Source organism: Chiloscyllium plagiosum, unplaced genomic scaffold (assembly GCF_037043375.1).
Source record: "Chiloscyllium plagiosum isolate Xiang-an unplaced genomic scaffold, Cpla_swu_hap1 HiC_scaffold_22, whole genome shotgun sequence".
NCBI classification, from domain to species: domain Eukaryota; kingdom Metazoa; phylum Chordata; class Chondrichthyes; order Orectolobiformes; family Hemiscylliidae; genus Chiloscyllium; species Chiloscyllium plagiosum.
The window spans coordinates 40,771,991-40,790,741 of record NW_028270160.1 but is presented as its reverse complement, the minus strand read 5'-3'; the positions used below and the strand labels follow the sequence as shown (position 1 = coordinate 40,790,741).

Sequence of the window (18,751 nt, the reverse complement as noted above, 5' to 3'; positions counted from 1 at the left end):
TGGCCATGCTAAATTGCCTGTAGTGTTAGGTAAAGGGTAAATGTAGGGGTATGGGTGGGTTTCGCTTCGGCGGGTCGGTGTGGACTTGTTGGGCCGAAGGGCCTGTTTCCACACTGTAAGTAATCTAATCTAATCTAAATATTTCAGCAAGGGGCCCAGCAATCGCTTCCCAAAGAGTTCAAGGATACAACTGATCAGGGCCTGGGGTTTTATCCATTTTTATGCCCAAAATGGACCAACACCACCTCCTCTGTCATATGGACAATTTTCAAGAGGTCACTATTTATTTCCCATGTTATCTGTCTTCCATATCCTTCTCCACGGTAAACACTGAGGCAAGTTACTCATTTAGCATGTCCACATCTCCTGTGGTTCCACACATAGGTGGCCTTGCCGATCTCCCTAGTTATCCTTTTGGCCTTAATGTATTTGCAGAAGCCCTTTGGATTCTCTTTAACTCTATTTGCCAAAGCGATCTCATATCCCCTTTTTGACCTTCTGATTTCCCTGCAAAAAATACAAGGTATGGCATTGAGGGTGAGTTGGAGGTTTGGATTAGGAATTGGCTGGCTGGAAGAAGACAGAGGGTAGTAGTTGATGGTAAAAGGTTCATCTTGGAGTGCAGTTACTAGCGGTGTTCCGCAAGGATCTGTTTTGGGACCATTGCTGTTTGTCATTTTTATAAATGACCTGGAGAAGGGGCTAGAAGGTTGGGTGAACAAGTTTGCGGATGATACGAAAGTCGGTGGAGTTGTTGACAGTGCGGAAGGATGTGGCAGGTTACAGCGGGATATAGATAAGCTGCAGAGATGGGCAGAAAGGTGGCAAATGGAGTTCAATGTAGGTAAGTGTGAAGTGATTCACTTTGGTAAGAGTAACAAGAAGATGGGGTACTGGGCTAATGGTCGGATACTTGGTAGTGTGGATGAGCAGAGGGATCTTGGTGTCCATGTACACAGATCTCTGAAAGTTGCCACCCAGGTAAATAGTGAAGAAGACATATGGTGTACTGGCTTTTATTGGTAGAGGAATTGAGTTCCGGAGTCCTGAGGTCATGTTGCAGTTGTATAAGACTCTGGTGCGGCCGCATCTGGAGTATTGTGTGCAGTTTTGGTCGCCATACTATAGGAAGGATGTGGAGGCACTGGAACGGGTGCAGAGGAGGTTTACCAGGATGTTGCCTGGTATGGTAGGAGGATCGTATGAGGAAAGGCTGAGGCACTTAGGGCTGTTTTCATTGGAGAAAAGAAGGTTTAGGGGTGACTTGATAGAGGTGTACTTGATAAAGGTAGACATGGTTGACCATGAGAACCTTTTTCCACGTATGGAGTCAGCTATTAAGAGGGGGCATAGCTTTAAATTAAGGGGTGGTAGGTATAGGACAGATGTTAGGGGTAGATTCTTTACTCAGTGAGTCGTGAGTTCATGGAATGCCCTGCCAGTAGCAGTGGTGGACTCTCCCTCTTTATGGGCATTTAAATGGTCATTGGATAGGCATATGGAGGATAGTGGGCTAGTGTAGGTTAAGTGGGCTTGGATAGGCGCAACAGAGAGCCAAAGGGCCTGTAGTGCGCTGTAATTTTCTATGTTCTAAGTATACTCCTATTGCCTTTATACTGTTCTTAGGAATCATTCAATTTCTGCTGTCTGTATCCGACATATGCTTCCTTCTTATTTTGACCAAAATCTCAATTTCTCTAGTCATCCAGTCTTCTCTATACCTATCAGCCTTGCCCTTCACCCTAACAGGAATATACACAGTCTCTGGACTCTCGTTATCTTATTTTTGAAGGCTTTCCATTTTCCAACTTTACCTTTACCTGAGAACATCCACATCCAAATTCTTGCCTAATACTGTCAAAAGTCTCTTTCTTCCAATTTAGAACTTCAACTTTTAGATGTTGTCTACCCCTTTCCATCAATATCTTAAAACTAATAGAATTATGGTTGCTGGGTCCAAAGTGCTCCCTCACTGACAACTCAGTCACCTGCCCTACCTCATTTCCCAAGAGGTGGTCAAGTTTTGCACTCTCGCGAGAAGGTACATCCACATATTGAATCATAAAATTTTCTTGTACACATTTAACAAATTCCTCTCCATCCAAGCCCTTAACACTGTAGCAGTCCCAGTTTTCAGAAAGTTAAAATCCTCTACCATAACCAGACTAGCATGCTTACTGATAACAGAGATCTCCTTATAAATTTGTTTGTCAATTTCCCGCTGACTATTCAGGGGTCTCTGTGGAGAGCACTGAATGTAATTCACAAAAATGACTTGAATGAAGGAATCATTTGAAAGAAACATCTTGAATATTTCATACTTTAGTCTAACTAATTACATTTTGATCCACACAAGATCAAAACCTCTTAAAGAAAACCCTTCAAAATGCAGTTATTTTCTAATCCTTAAAAACTAAATGGCAAAAATTAAATTTTTGACAGTTCATTCAAATGCCAATGCAATACTTTGCCTGCAATGAAGCACTTCAGAGATGGCCACTGCTAAGAAAGCTCTTCAGGCACATTGTTTTCCCCCTACAAATCTTCAGCAGATTTCTTATGTTCTTCGAAATCTGTTCATTCTGCTGCAACTAGAGATACATAACACTTTGCACTGAAATGCGATGCTTCATTAAGATTCTGCACTACAGATTAGTCTAAACAATCAGGAAATGAAGTCAGTCTGAGATTAAAACAGCTTCTACATTTATTGTTAAAGGCACCTGCAGTCAAATAGCCATACAACTATTTCAGCGATCTTCCTAAAATGTTTTAAATAGGTGTTCTTTCTAAGAAAAAAAACCCTCTTAACCAGTCATATTATTCCCATGAATAATCTTAACTTCATCCTTTGGTTCTCCAGACTGCTACTAAATGTTTCCCTTAGATTTATCGCACACCTAGGATCTTTGGGCTTTTAAACCCAAAGCTTGATATTCACCAACCATCATTATTTCTCATTTATTTTCACAAATATTATAAAAGAATAATTTTTTTATAGCCCATTTTTAAAAAATTTCTATCCCCAAATTATTGTACTTGAATGTATCCAATTATCAAAAAAAATACACAAACAGAAAAGCACAGGTCAGGTGAAGTCATACTAAAGTGATAACAGTGTTCCAATCAGAGCCATCTTCGTACTATGCCCAAATAGAGAAATGATTCATAGCAGTATCAGTGATAAACTTAGTCCTAAGTACTTGGATATTTCTTATTGTAAGGAAGTGCTCAGTTTACACAATGACAGAAAAAGACAGTAAATGAATTAAGCCCTTACAGTTGGAATAAAGTAGTTATTTTGATAGATCACTACTAATAAAGTACAACAAGGTTCAAGATCAAAATAAAAGTTCAGAAAGGCAACAGATCGTCAGCAATAGCAAACATTCATTTAAATTTCATACCAAGGGGACTTCAATAATTGATGTTGTAATATTTATTCAATCATCCATCGCATATAATCAAAATGACCTACTTTATGTGAAACATATAAAATCTAGTTCTCGTGTGTTTAAGTATGGCTAGTGTAAATACTTCAGCAGAAAACAAAAGGAACATTTAATTATTTTTTCTTCCAAACCAACATCAGAAAATTAAAAACCTAGTTAGCAGGGGTCAATCACACCATTCTCAATAACTTCTCACATCAGCTCTTCTCTCAACAGATATAAACATGTCTAATCGAGACATGTTTGGTTAGCCAAGAAAGTCTATAATGCTACCTCCAGGGAAAAATTATTATAACCATCACTTCCCACAAACACATGAACAGTCACAGTCTTTTAAAAGACCTGCTCAGGATGTTCCAAGCACCATTGTTAGAAAAATGCTATAGCCAAATTAGCCCCAGTGTGTTTGCATATGGAGGGAAACTGAGGATTATTTATATTATATATAAAATCATGTAAACTGATTACTCAGAAATAAAATTACTTTCAGAAAAATGGTGAAACTAGCATGTGACAAACATCAAATAAGATGAACTGCTGCTTAATCTATATTTGATCTATTAAATGAAGATTGGAAGTTGACCATAAAACCAGAAGAACTCCCTGTCCCATGGAAAATCCTGTCCAGCAAAACAGGAAGATCAGGGCTAACTTTAAACACTTAAGCCACAAACACAAATTTGACAAAGCAGCACTCTCTCACTACTACACTAGCTATTTTAAATTTTAAAATTCCAGCTGGTCGAGATGCTATAAAATAATGAAAGGAGAGGACAATTCAACCCCTTCAAACCAATTCTACATTTATTTAGGTCACCCCTCGTCAGTCCATCAAAATGAGCCATCCTTCCTGATTTGAGCCCTCAGGTGATTGAGCAAGCTCCATCCTGGAGCCACAGCTCTTTTTACAGAGGTGTAACAGTTTCCCCAAGGAGGAATGTTCACCCTCTCTCATTCTGCCTGTCATTTATGGCAGAGTTTGTGGGGTAGTGTTCCTGACTGTGCTATAGCTTGTTGGATGATGAGTTGCTAAAGCGAATGGTTTGTGGCATATCCCTTGTCTCGGTCTACTTGTCAACGAGGCGCTCAAACATATCTTTAAAATGTTTTTTGTTCTCCTCAAGATCAGGTGCAATCCTTAACTTTCTGAAAACAGAATGCGCTTTGGAGGCCAATTACTGGCATGGGGATACAGTGCCCAGACCAGTGGAGCCAACTTTAAATGATCTGGGTGGTACCATGATAGACTTAACTTCAATAAGGATGATGGAGTTTGTATGGCTAACTTTCCATGGGACTTGGTGCATCCTAAGAGAGACACCACTGGAATGATACCCCAAAACAACTCAATCAGATCATAACTGATTCGGACCTCAATTTATTTTTTGAAAACCCAAGCTCCTAACTTCTCCTGGTGCACTGTTACCTAATTAAAGTCTCAAATTGACCCAACATCCACAGATTTTTGTAGGTGGTGCACCTTTCCTGGGTTTCCCTGGGAAAAAAAAATTTGCATATTGACTGAAGTGTCAGCCTTGACTGCCACACACACACTCCAAGTCATACGCCATCTTAACTTAGAACTAGCTCATTGACTCTTCATTGTCGCTGGGTCAAATCCTCTTCCTAATGACACTGTAGAAGTACCTACACGAGATGCACTGCAGTGGCTCAAAGCTCACCATTACTTTCTCGAGGACAATTAAGGATGAGCAAAAAGAAATGCTGATCTTGCCAGCCATGCTCCAGCGCTTAAAAATACTTTTAGAAAAAATAAATAAGATTGTTCAAAAATTGTACAAGTACAAGAGACTTGAGCGTCTTATCAAAGCTGTTGCCAAACTGCATTGATCCAGAAATAAACATTCAGCAAGAGACAATTTTAAAAAGGGAGACTGGAAGACACTTTCATCTTCAAGTAATGAACTGCAAAGGCTTTAAGTATCTAAAGCCGTCATTACCTGTAAACTGAATTATTAGTAAATTCAATCCAAACCAAGTAGCTTTTGATAATTTCACAAACTCCACACCCTCTTCAACAAGATTGACAAGAGAGTAGTTCAAATCAGGAAACCCCACTTACTCAAGGTTCACATTTTCCCTTGCAACTACAGTTTTGCTTTCTTAAGAAGTCAGTTGATCGCGCTCGTTCCATGCAAACTTTCAGTCATTTCAAATCAAAAACTGAGTTAAAGAGTCAGTCTTGTGATCGTTGCCTATCAGATACAATTATGTTTCGCCGCTTCTTTCTTCTACCCATTCTTCTATTCTATCGATACAGTAGATCTTCTGCAAAAGAGGTGAGGCAGGTTGGCACAGATTATAAAAGATTAAATTTAACAATTATTAGGATTTTGTAATCCTGAAAATATTTGGAAAAAATTGAAAAAACATTAGGATTGTTGACAGTTGAATGCTGCAATTGGACAGAAGACGCAGAGAAAGCTGTCCACAAAGCTATAATATTTAAAGTATATGCACCCCAATGGCAACTTTCAACCTCTCCCACCCACTTAAACCATAAATGCCTTTCTCCTAAAGTCCTATACTAGGAGATTCTACAGTCAATTGCAATGCTCCTTGCACTACCTAAAATCATCCAAGGATTTAAGAGTTATCCCTGGTCTTCACAAACAGAAAGGAGACAGGTAATGCATGACCAAGGTTTCCAATCTACATATCCACCAAAAAAGTGGAAATTTGATGATTAACAATAATATCAAAACAAAAATATTAAAAATATAGATCGAACATTTCCAGCGCGAACAAAATTTGATTTTACTGCAGACATTAACCAAGAGTTACTTAATTGTGCAAAACAGTTTACTCTGTAGTCAATCACGTGTGATACACAGGAACAGTGACCATACTTAATTTGCCAAACCAAAATTCACAAAAGGTAGAGAATTTGCTTATACTTCATGAAACAGACATTTTCAAGAGAATACACTATATTTATCTGAGGTACCTTTTCAGATGATCAAAATATTGGCCGAAGTGTTGGGAGTGAGTAGAGAGAGCTGGGGCTGAAGCATTCAACCTTGCAATACCTGCCATTATAGTCCCTCCCTGCCACTCAGGAAAAGATTTATTTATTTCCATTCTGATTCTTGTCTGTCAACCAATTCTCATTTTAAGCCAATATATTGTTCCTATTGTTTGCAGGAACTGTTCCAGGATGACCACCAATGCATTCAATATTTCAATGGCCATTTCCTTTAGTATTCTGGGATGTAGATTATCAGACCTGGTGAATAGTCAGGCTTTAACCCCATTCATTGCCTCAGAACCATTTTCTTTCTAACACCAATTTCCTTCAAATAGGCTCTCTTTCTAGATCCCTGTTTTTTTAACATTTCTGGAAGATTATTTGTGCAACCTTTTGTGGACGGAACAGAAAGTTTGCATTCAATTCTTTTGCCATTTCTCTGTGCCCCCTTATAATTTCACCAGTTTCTGACCGCAAGGGACCTACATTCACTAATCTTTATCATTTCACATATTTATAGAAACTGACAGTAAAAACATCTATGTTCCCTGCAATTTCACTCATTCGATTTTCCCCCTTGTGATCAAACTTGTGTTCTCTTCTGCAGAAGAGAAAAAAAACCCCAATCTTTTTTTCTGGCAGTTTTATATGTTACCTCCATGGATCTCATACAATCCCTAATTTATTTGATAAGCCATGGTTGCGCCACTCGCCTCTTAATTCCTGTGTTGTGCAAAAGTGAGGCAAAAGACTGTTCAGATGCTGTTTGGTTATCAAAGTTTTAAAAGGGATATAAAAAAAAAAATCTTCCTCCACCATATCAATTCCCTAAAGGATCTTTCCAGATCTAAAGTTTTCCATTATTGCTAGTCACATGGATTTACTTTATGATTTGCATGATAAAACTGCACAGAATACTTGAACTGTAGCTAAATGAAATTTTGCATAACTGTTTTATAACATTACATATAAAAATAAAGACAGCCTGTCAATCTGAACTCACTTTCAGGGAAATATGAACCATAATTCTTTATCCACCTCAGTCAACATTTTTCCCCTGAGGGTTAGCTCTTTTTTTGAAGCTATGAATATCACATCATATATCCTACACATGAAAATATATATCCTACTGCTCCACCCAACTGACTTTTCAAGTCTTCCTGAATTTCCGGCTGTGTGAAATTTTAAGATGTCATCTTCACACTAATTCAAATGAACCACTGAATTTCAAAGAAAAGTAGATCTCAGTAATGACTCTCAAACCAAGTATATTCATCAATCCTTGCCTCTTCAAATGTTTACAACAGTAATTCAGCGACACCCCAGGTCAGCAAAATGTAAGTTAACATATATGGAGAAAAGCTTCAGTAAAATGTAGTTGCTCCAGAGATGAATAATATATCTTTGCAAAATCCAGACATCCCCAAGTAAACAGGATGTAGAAAGTGATTTTAATGAATTGTTGACAAAGTCACACACAAGGCAAAGCCAATTGTACAGCTGGTTGGCTATCTTGCATGAAAATGTGGCAGCTAGCCACACAGAGTTAAGAATGTCAAAAATGAAAGATATGTGGCATTAGTGCTTAATGCATCCAGTCGGCAGTACACTCATTTACAGGGTTAGCACAAAAAAAAGAGCTATCTTTACAAGTTAAATTTTAAAAATTCTAGCATAATGGCTTACCTAACACAATATATGATAGAAACATCTTATAATAAAGCAGGACAGACTCCATACCAACATTATTATTGGTCAGTGAACACAATTTAAGAGCAACAAATAGGAAAGAATAAGAGAAATGAGGAAGCATTAATACGGTGAAATATATTGGGCTTTACAAGTGTCCTGACTCCCGACATCAAAATACTGAACAGATGAGGTCCGCATCAAATAATCAAAATCTATTTAGAGACAATGCTCTAAAAATAGGCAAGAGCAGACTTTTAAATCCCTAAAGACTGCATCCTTCCCAAAACATGGAATTGATGACTGCATTGTCACTACAAAGCACAAATATTAGCTCTGTGACTAAAGAGCCTAACTATTTCAAGTTACTTTAGCTTAAAAGTCAAATTAGTGGATTTATATGGACCAAAACCAAATTCTATGAAAGCAAAGATAAAAATACAAAAAAAAATTAGCTCAGGCAGCACCTAAGGAAATAAGTGAGCATCTACTTCGCTATACAGATACTGCCTGTTTAGTTTTTTTAATTGGTTCACTACTTCAGCTTTCTAGTCTGCTTTATATTAAAGAAAACAAAGGATGAGTTACAGGAACCCAAAGTGCAAAAACAAGAAATAAAACCCTCCACAAGTTCTGTTGCAATCCCCTGACTTCGTACCATATAACCTTATTGCTAATTAATCTCTCCTTTCCTTCACAATTGCATAAACCTTTTTCCCTACTTTTTGCACTTTCATTTGTTCAGTTTATTATATTTCTAACTTGTTTTTGTTCTGAGGAAATGTCACACTTAAATATTATATTTATGGCATCCATAAAGTTTTAAAAACATCTAAAATACAATGTTATTAATCAAAATCTAATGATTTGTAGAATTACATATTTTGATACAAAGCCATTAATATTTGGTTACATAAATCAAGTTTTCATTATGTATGACAACTAGAGAATTGCTGATGCTAAATAACACAGTTAAATAATACATTCCTTATTAGCTGTATAAACATCTGGAGAGAAACCTTTTTTCAATGCATTGATCTATTCCATACTGGATCTAAGTGAATTAGTCCAAAAGAGGTTAAATCACAGCATAGCTTAAATGCACATGAAACGGCATGAAACAGGAATCCTCACTATGGCAAATTAATTTTAAACTGTACAGTACTAAAAGTTAGAAATCCTCATTGCAAATCAATTTCATACAAGTACTCCAACTGTTGTGGTCCATCAAATAAAAACAAGAGAATTAAAATTCACTTGAACTCTAATGCTGCATCGCACAGCCAATATTAACGCCCTGTACATTCCACAACCTTAAAGTGTGCATTGGTATCACACTTCTAAAGACTAAACCAAATTGGGCAAAACTAAAAGTGCAACGTGCATTGGTCATCAAATCAAGGAGATTTGGCTCGGCACAATTAGGTAACTTGTCATCACAGATGCACAAAATATTATTTGAAAGCTAATTTTATAGAAGTAGCTGACAATTTGGAAACAGACTGGGCAAGACAATGCAGAAATTTAATGCTAAGCAGAAACAAGTCAGTTTTAAAAACTACTCTAACCAAAATGCTATTATCAAGAGTTTTAAAAGGAAAAGACATGGATCTAAAATTACAATAGAGACTTGAAAACATTTTTGTTGATGTGTAAATGTTAATAAAGACTGTTTTCAATAGACACAGACAGACACAGACAGACACAGACAGACACAGACAGACACAGACAGACACAGACAGACACAGACAGACACAGACAGACACAGACAGACACAGACAGACACAGACAGACACAGACAGACACAGACAGACACAGACAGACACAGACAGACACAGACAGAGCAATGAGAGCAGGCAAATAAGCAATGGTGGAAATCTGGAAACCAGCGAGCAAGTAAGAGACCAGAACAAGTTGCTGATTGATCTGGAGAATTTGGTCACCAGTTATTGGCACCAAAGGCCTTCTGTTTGCCAACAACTGTATGATTGGCTCCCAGTTAGTGCATCAACATATGGGTGTAAATGCTTTGGTGTGATGCCATTGGATCTCCAGAAAGGAAGGAATTGGTCTCCTATCTGCAATAAAATCTCCTGCTCATAACCAATTAGTTAGAGACTTCAAAATGTGAACCAGTGACTCTGTGCCTCCGTAAAGCTAGCAGAAGTACCCGAGAAGGAAGATCAAGGGCATGACATCTCAATGAACCCCAGCGCACAGACCATGAAACTGCTTTCTCGGTCGGTCTCTCTGACCATAATACCCTTTCTAAAAAAAGATTTTTATGTGCACACAAGGGGGTTTATGATTTTAACTAGTAGAATTATATGTAGATGGTTTGCCTGATGCTAGAATCTATTTGTAATTTATTTGCACAGAATCTTGCTATGTGCTATGTCAACCTTGGTCCAAACAACAGATAAATTGGGCAATTCTGCATACTTTTAGAAAATCTTGAAAATCTGTGATGACTCTGGGAATAGCACAGTTTTATTACCAGTGTGCTACCCTATTGAGGCATAAGAACAAGAATAGAATTCACATGTGCAAATAAGAGAAATGAGAGCAGCTAAGAGGACATCAAGAAAGAAGATGAACAATAATAGTGGGTATGGTAAAGCACTTGCAGCTTAAATAGTCAGAGGATTCTTAAAGAATGTACAGGACTGATTCAAAGATCTCTCAAAAGGAGAGACTAAAATGAACTCAAGGTAAGGAAATAGTTTTAAATTATTACCTTCTATCAATCCTCACTCCAGAAATGTCGCTCAATAGCAAGCTATATTGTTGCATAGTAGGAGATTAAATGTAAAACTTACGACATGGAATTTATAAGCATCTTACCAGCAACCCAGAAGTGTGATGGAAATATATGGAACATGCACGATACAACTCATTTGCACACAGCTTTTTACAGGCCACTGAATTTTGGATTTTAGGAAGAATGACCAGATTTTCAAAGGATAATAGGTGAGATTCAGGGCATTGTAGGCCCATTAATTGAATGTTTAACATAGGTCACATAATTGCTTATTTTAGAGTGCCTCATGATTCCTTCAGAGAGATAGAAAAAGACCCAATACTATATTAATTGGGTTTTGTTTTAAAATGTAGAAGTAGTTAGTAAGGTAGCAAGGCAGAAACATAAGAACTTAGTACTTCATCACCTTATTCTACCAGACGGAAACTTCCAGAAATCAGCTGAAATTTAAAATGGACCAACTATTGGCTGCGTTCCCATCAGGAAGTTATTGACGGCTGTGGATCTGCTCAGGACACTAATGATCAGCGACACCCTTACCAAAATAAATGATCGTTTTCTTTTTAAAAACGCCTCATCTAAGGTAGATAGAATGCTTATACTGGAATGGTCTGCAAATTGGCAGATAATGAATATTTTAATTTTGTTTTCCACCACGCAAGGCTGTACTATCTTTAAATAGATCAAGGCCTGCACAGTACTTTCCAAGCAGTTCTGCTACTGAGAGGAGCTTAGCAGGAACATTATAGATGATAAAACTTATCTAATTGTTGGGAGAGTATGGAGGGGAACATATTTGTGTCAGCAGGTTTAATTCACTGGGTGAATATACCAAAGTGCATAAAATTGCATTTAATTGAGATGAAGTGTAGAATTATGTATTTGGGCTCCAAATACACCGAAATCCCTCATGCAAAAAAATAATCAGTTAAAATAAACATCTTGGAGTTAAAGTTCATCCTTAATAAAAAAAGGCCATGACCAATGCCACAGAGCTATATCCAAAAATGATAGGTTGTATTAATCGACTTATTCAAATACAAAACGAAGCATTCCATTTGTCTCAAACAAGACCTTGATTCAAATATATTCTGAATACTGCACCCAGTTTTGGCCCTCTTGTTTGTTGACTGAGGGGCTTTGGAAAAAGGGCCAAAACCACAAGGATGATTCCCAGCTCAAATAACAATTATATCAAGACTTAAAACAAAGGCTATCACGTTATAGATGCATGACTTTGGGGGTTATTAGGTAGGAGGTGGTATTTCAAATGGAAGGACAAGATTGTGCTTCCAACAATAGATTTTAATGGATGTAGAAAAACATAGGATCATTCACACAGGTTACTCCATGGAGGGCCAGTTTAGAAGCCCCACCCCCCTGCCACCTGTAAACCATGTACTGATGGGAGCCATAGAACAAAGGGCCCATTCTTGTATTTAAAGCAAAAAGTCTTCACTTGAGACCTGTAACCAGTTCCTGATAGAAGCAAAAATCTCATTCTATAAAAAGATAGTAAAACAACAGGCAAGACTGCCAGCTGGGCTAGTTCAGACTGTCTGAATGAATCTATACCAACCCAAACTTTTTCTCCTAATTGGACACTTTTCTTTGCTTCCCAAGAAATCATACAACTACTTCCCAAGAAATCATACAACTGTTGGGATGTAGGCAGCACCCAATCATGACAGTACACACCATGATTATATGGCAAGGGCTTGATAGACCAAAGGGTATTTTGTTATTGCTAGAGACTGGATGTTCTTAGCCAGAAAGGTATTGCACAATACTTTTCAGTCTGCAGACTTGAGTCAGTTGATACATCAGATTCACAGGGAGCAATTTCCCATAATATTGGAGTGAACAGTTTTGCTTAATTTTAAAGCGTGAAAACAATTACTGAGAAGTCCACATAATTAAATTCAATAAAAAATTGTTTGTCACTCACCTGTTGCTGCTGCTCAGTTAAGTTTCATATTGTGAAAGAAGAGATCGAATTTCAGGTGTCAGGTGATCAGCTGCCTTGGCAGCTTCCGTAATCGCCCTGCGGTACACTCCTTTTTTCTTTTTGTTAAACCTCAATTTAAAATATTCCAAAAATGGGGAGATTTTTGATACAGAAAGTAGCGATGTTGTAGGTGATCCAAACCAAGACACTCTGGCTTCCTGCCATTGTGGAGCCCCATTTTCCTTCTTGTTAATACTAATGCTGAGAACGCGGGCAGGCCACCAGGGGAAGCCATGAATTTTCCCCCATACTATATCTCCAACAGATATAGTCCTGCCTTCAGCTGTTACACATTTCATTACAGTTTTGGTGTGAAGTCTCACAGTTAAAGGAGGCACTGTCTTTTCTTCTTTGGAAGACGACGACACAGAAGCATCATCTCCAGGTGCAAAATCACATACTTCTGGCGAAGTCATCTCTGAACTAGAAGACTTCGATTCATCTAAACTATCATTACTACAGACTGATAAACTAGACGAATCTGCTCTTTTTTTCCTATAACTTAAATACACAGTCAGATCATCTTGATCCTTGCTTCGACGACTCCTCTTGTACCGCCATTGGTCCTCCTCCCCAGAACTCCCTGACGTCTCTACTGAACTCTTTCCTGTAGATTCTTCAGAATGAAGTGTACCATTATCTGATCTCCTTTTAGGCTGTGCATTGCTATTTACATTATCTACAAGCTCAGCCTTATAAATTGCAACACTGTCCCCATTACTGAGCCGATGAGGTTTTAACCGAATTCTAGGTGGTGGGATGTCTGCGCTGGAATGCAACGGTCTAGTCAGTTTTAGCTTTGGAATGGTTCCAGGTGGACTAGAGAATGACTTTTCTGGAAGAACCTCCATTTCCTCACAATTTGCATTCTTGTCCTGGTCCACACTTTCATTTTGCAATAACCTTTTAGGACAAAAGGGCTCAACTGAACCATGTACCCGTGAGGGAATTTTTACAACTTTTCCCTTACCTTGAGGAGTGCTATATGATATTTTTATCACAGGGCTTCGATGTACCAGCTCACCAGAAAATTTATCATCTTTCTTTTCCTTTTTTATTTTCCTATTTTCACAGCACATTACCTCAGGTTTTCTCTTTTCATTTTCCTCCATGCTAGATTTTTTCTCATTCTTACTGTTGTGTCTATCTTTGTCATCATCATCCTCCTCCTGATTTAGTGTGTTTTTGCACTTTTCACAAAGTACCTGCCTTGGTCGCAGTCTGATGGTGCTCATTATAAGCTTACCAGGATCGCGATTCCTTGACAGGCGTCTTTTTGTACGCTTGATTGTCCGAGGTGGTGGCTGGGGAACCCATTGATTGTAAGTCTGTCTCAATACTAATGGCTGTGGTAGAGGTACACCTTCGCAATAAGGTGGAAAGCAAGGCACAGTTTCTGGTAATGGCTGAATAGGTGAAATTTGTTCTCTGCCTAATGTGTTGGAAACTTGCATGTTGCAGAGCTGCGACTCAGTTTGACACACTGCCTGTTCTTTTCCATCAAGAACGTCACTGGCACACGAATTGGCGGCAAACTCCTCTTGCTTGGCAAACTGGCTTGGGAGAACACCATACAAACCAGACCTGGCAAATAAAAATAATTTAAGGAAAAAAAAAAACACAAAATGAATAGCCACCCTGACTCTGATCAGAATTCATACAAGTTGTGCACTGCACTTTGCTAAACTGCAAGATCATAGCTTTTAATACTGGAATTTAAATCTAAGCATCACAATCAAAAAGATCAAAATTTGGCTGAACATATTTGACCACTGAAGCTAGTTATGTCATATTTTCAGTATCCAATGGCCTTGAATGTCTAGCATAAAAGGTTCCTTTGTGGAGTTAACAAAAGGGCAGAGTCAGAAAATAGTTGCAGTTCAGAAATTTGAAACCAATGATATGATGGCATGCAAAACTATGTAGATACTTACCACATGATTAAAGTGTCTACAAAAAAAAGGCATTTTATTTAAAAGCAGGGTCAGTCTATTACAAGGACCAACAGCAAAGTGATAAAAGTTTTAAAAAAGCAACAGAATGCAATGGTGTTTTTAAACTTCGACAATGCTCTATTTCCTGCAAACGACAGGGAGGAAGCTGATCTGAACATACATCAGATCATATTTGCAAGTAAAAGCACCATGTTCAAAATATCAACTCTGATCAAGTCTGTAATATTTTCTTATGACAATGATGTCAGCATACAATTCAAAAGATTGATCACAACGTTTCTTTACAGTTTTACACAACTAAACTTTTTTTAAAATAGGAGAAATGATAAATATCAGAGTTATCAAGTCAAGGGGGTTGTGAGGGTGGGTGGGGGAAAAAGATGTGAAGTGATACTAAGTTAAATTTCCATCTTGAAAAAAGGAACTTGAGAAATTAAGACTTCTCACCCACAAATTTATGCATGACCACTAAAAAGTCACATTCAGAACATCTTACAAAATAGAACAGCAAGCTTCTTCCTCCATACCAAAATTAACAGGGAAGGTTGGGGGAGGGGGCACATTCCATGACCCATCCAAGTGGCCATTATGCATCTACAAATCTTGGGTGACTGTATTAAAGCCAAAATAAATATCATTGAGCATCTTCAGTAGCTATAAATGTTTGAATATTGAATCCCCAATAATATTGAGGAGTGATACACCTAACAGTTCATTTTCTTATTGTAACCTAAGCCAACGTCAGCCCTACACAAATTGAGACTGAACTCAGGGCATGCATTTTATTTTAATTGAGTAGACTCACCAGGGAAAAGGACTGCAACTGCACAGCAGCTGCTCCACTATAATGAACATTTTAAGTTTGATTTTGTTGCAGATTTTTTTCATGTCCTGAATTTGTTATTTTAAAAGAGGGAGACTGTGAAGGGGAACAAGAGGCCCAAAACGATATAACCATTCCCAATGTTGCAAAGAATGTAGAAGACAATTCCTGCCGGCTCACATCAACCTGACAAAAGGGTCAAAAATGGTAGGGCACTCAGTGAATATTCAATGCCAGCAGTACTCCAAGCACAATTTGAACTGAATCAAATCATATAATTTAATAGTGAAGAACCATGTATATTTTTCAGGGAAGTCAAAAATAATAAAGTTAAACTCTTACTTTTTAAAATAAAAAGCTTGCTATCTCTGAACTATAGGGGCAGAGGTCACTACTGCGGCTATCTAAAGCTTCAGTTTGAGGCATCACTTTTTTTTTTGCTGTTGCAACTTTTAAAAGAATGCACTGATCTAGCCAAACAAATTATTGTTACCACAATAGAAAGAGCAACAGGATATCAGAACATCTTGTGTGCATCACGTCTAGTTATCCTTAAACAAGTACTAATGTATAGCATCAGCCAGTGTAAAACAGCCCCAACGTTTTTTTGCCACAATAAGATAAACTTTACAAATGCAGTACATTAGTTTATGATTTAGGTTAGGGATAGTATGTGAAAGACAAATTGATATGACATTTATTCAAGCAAAAAGGGATAAAATAAAAATTGATGTCTGTGTTTACAATATATTAAGTTAATCAAGTAAATTCATGGTTAAGATGCATATTACATATGGATCTTTACCTTACTGCATTATAAATGAAAGATGGGTCCATGTACTGACCAGTAAGTAGCAATGCAAATTATTGCAATTTAAACTAAACCATTTGTAAAAAAAAAAGTTGCTGAAAAGTCAAAGATAATGGTGTCAATCAACAAACAAACAAGTAGGTCGTACAGCCGACACAACAGTTTACTGTACATTAATTTTCCTAAATAACATTTTGATAGTTTATGTTGGTAAAAGAGCACTTAATTACAAAACCTGTATAGAACAAAAAACAACTCTGATATGCTCCTGGGTGAAATTTCCAAAATATAGGAAAGGCAGTAGGGAAGTAAAAATATGGGAATTCCATTAAGTGGGTGCCAATAATACAAATGGCCAGGCAGAATGGTGGTACTGGACATTATAAAATAGTTCCACGTTGTTATAAAGTAGGTTACATTAAGTATTACTTTCTAAAGAAAAAAAAACACCCTTATTTTATGAGGAGGGTCATATCTGAGTGTGTATTTAATTTGATGTTAGTTACTCATTGCCCCAGTTGTTGAAGGCCTGGTGTTCACAGTCTAATCTAGGTGACTCCCAGCTCAGGCAGTATTGGGGGGGGAGAAATTGGGGGCAGAAGAGGACTTACTTCTTGGCCATATCTATCAGGATCCCGGTGAAGCTGCTCCCTCCGAAGTTGGTGGACACCACCAAGGTGCCGCTGACGACGTGTTCCACCGTGACCGAGAGCTGGGCGCCCGCTCGGAGCCGCCCCACTGCGGGCTCCGGGCTGAGCGCCGCCATGTTCGCTGGCGGGGTAACGCCGAGGTGCGGGCCCTGGACCAGGACCAGGGGGATGGGGGGGGGGAGGGGAGGGGAGACGCTGCGGGAGCGGCGGCGGGAGCGAGCGCCGGCACGTGCCCGCGCCTCGTCCTTCAACCTGTCAATCAAAGGCCGGCTCAGTCACAGGGCCCGGAGCGAAGCGGCAGGCGCATGCGCCCCATCCCCGGAGCTCGAGGCAGCGGTGCAGCAGAAGCTTGGAGTGCAGGCTGTGCTGCTGGAGAACAGCTCCTTGGGGGGCGGGGAAGAGAAAAACACACAAATTCACTATTTCACATAAAATAACACAAACAAAAACACCTTTCATCCCGCCCCCAACGTCTGATCCACTTCCTCAAGCTCTCTATGCAATTTACACAACAAAACTATAATCCTCATCCAAGCAGAAATGTTTAGGGAAAATTGAGAGCCATACTTAATTAGGATGTAGCTGTGTTCATTCTTTTCATAATGGAAACACATATCACACTTCTAAACAGCTGCTGGCGTTCGACTCTTAATGTAGATAGCTTTCAATTATGGAATATAACCAATTAGTGTTCCGAGATCTTTAATAAATACGGTAAGATATCGATAGACGTCAGCTCAAATCTGGTTCTTGTGTTGGTCACAGGCCTATTGAACACAGCAAGCAGGGTTAGATCAATTGTGTAGTCAACTACCAACATCTTAAAGGACCCATGCAATCATTTTAAAAGATAATTGTGCTGCAAGTATAGTGCTTAAACATGTACTCTTCTACTTCGTCCTGTAAGATTAGGTTTAAATTACTTCGCAACGTCTGTTTTAAAACAATAAGTAAATACATCCAAGTCTGTACTGTACAATTAACAAGAAACTTTAAACTGGTCATTCTAAAACCGAGATATATGTACCTTCAACAAATCAGGAAGAGATTAAATAGATTTTTACTTTGAGAGAAACGCCTCAGATCACATTTAAAGGATAAAAAAAAGACGCCATCGTGTAAAAAGAGCAATAAATAATACCTGAGAATGCACCGACTGAACACTACACGTAGACGATTTCCTGAAGGTACACCATTTGAAGTCTTTAAAGCTGCCAGCACCAAACGCCCCACAGTGGCCTAATGAGCAAGATGACTAATAAGGCGATACAAACGATGTCTTGCGGAAGCACCAGATAGCGTCCTCTTGTGGCTCCATTATATGTCATTTATTATTGTTAGTTATGGTGCCACCAATACATTTAGCTCACTTGCGAGCGAATTAATTTACCATTGCCCGTGTTGCTGTTTGACAACTCATTGCCAACATAAATATTCTTAAACTTCTGAAAGCTCCAAAGAGATAAATCAAAGCCAAAATGAGATCATTCATATTCGTGCAATAGTTTGTCCTCAACCATTTAAAAGCAACAGACTAGGATATAACCCAAATAAACTGGTGAAAGTTATTTACAAATACGCCCCAATTTAAAAACTACGAAACAAAACAAGTA

At 38.3% G+C, this 18,751-nt stretch overlaps 1 protein-coding gene across 4 annotated transcripts in view; it reads right to left on the bottom strand.

Moving 5' to 3' along the window:
* The window catches only part of pwwp2b (PWWP domain containing 2B), a 43,672-nt gene extending 25,262 nt beyond the window's left edge, over positions 1-18,410 (bottom strand). For 2 of the 4 annotated variants that reach the window (XM_043712556.2, XM_043712557.2), the window contains exons 1-3: positions 18,280-18,410; positions 17,100-17,521; positions 12,840-14,483 (exon numbers count right to left, since the gene is read on the bottom strand). In XM_043712556.2, coding sequence (XP_043568491.1) covers positions 12,857-14,483; positions 17,100-17,254 — 1,782 coding nt within the window. In that variant the 5' untranslated portion in view covers positions 17,255-17,521; positions 18,280-18,410 and the 3' untranslated portion in view covers positions 12,840-12,856. Of the gene's footprint in view, positions 1-5,535; positions 5,742-12,839; positions 14,484-17,099; positions 17,522-17,705; positions 17,906-18,279 lie in introns of all 4 variants that reach the window. The other 2 variants (XR_006314915.2, XM_043712558.2) reach the window with 2 other exon arrangements.
* Between the last annotated feature and the right edge of the window lie 341 nt (positions 18,411-18,751).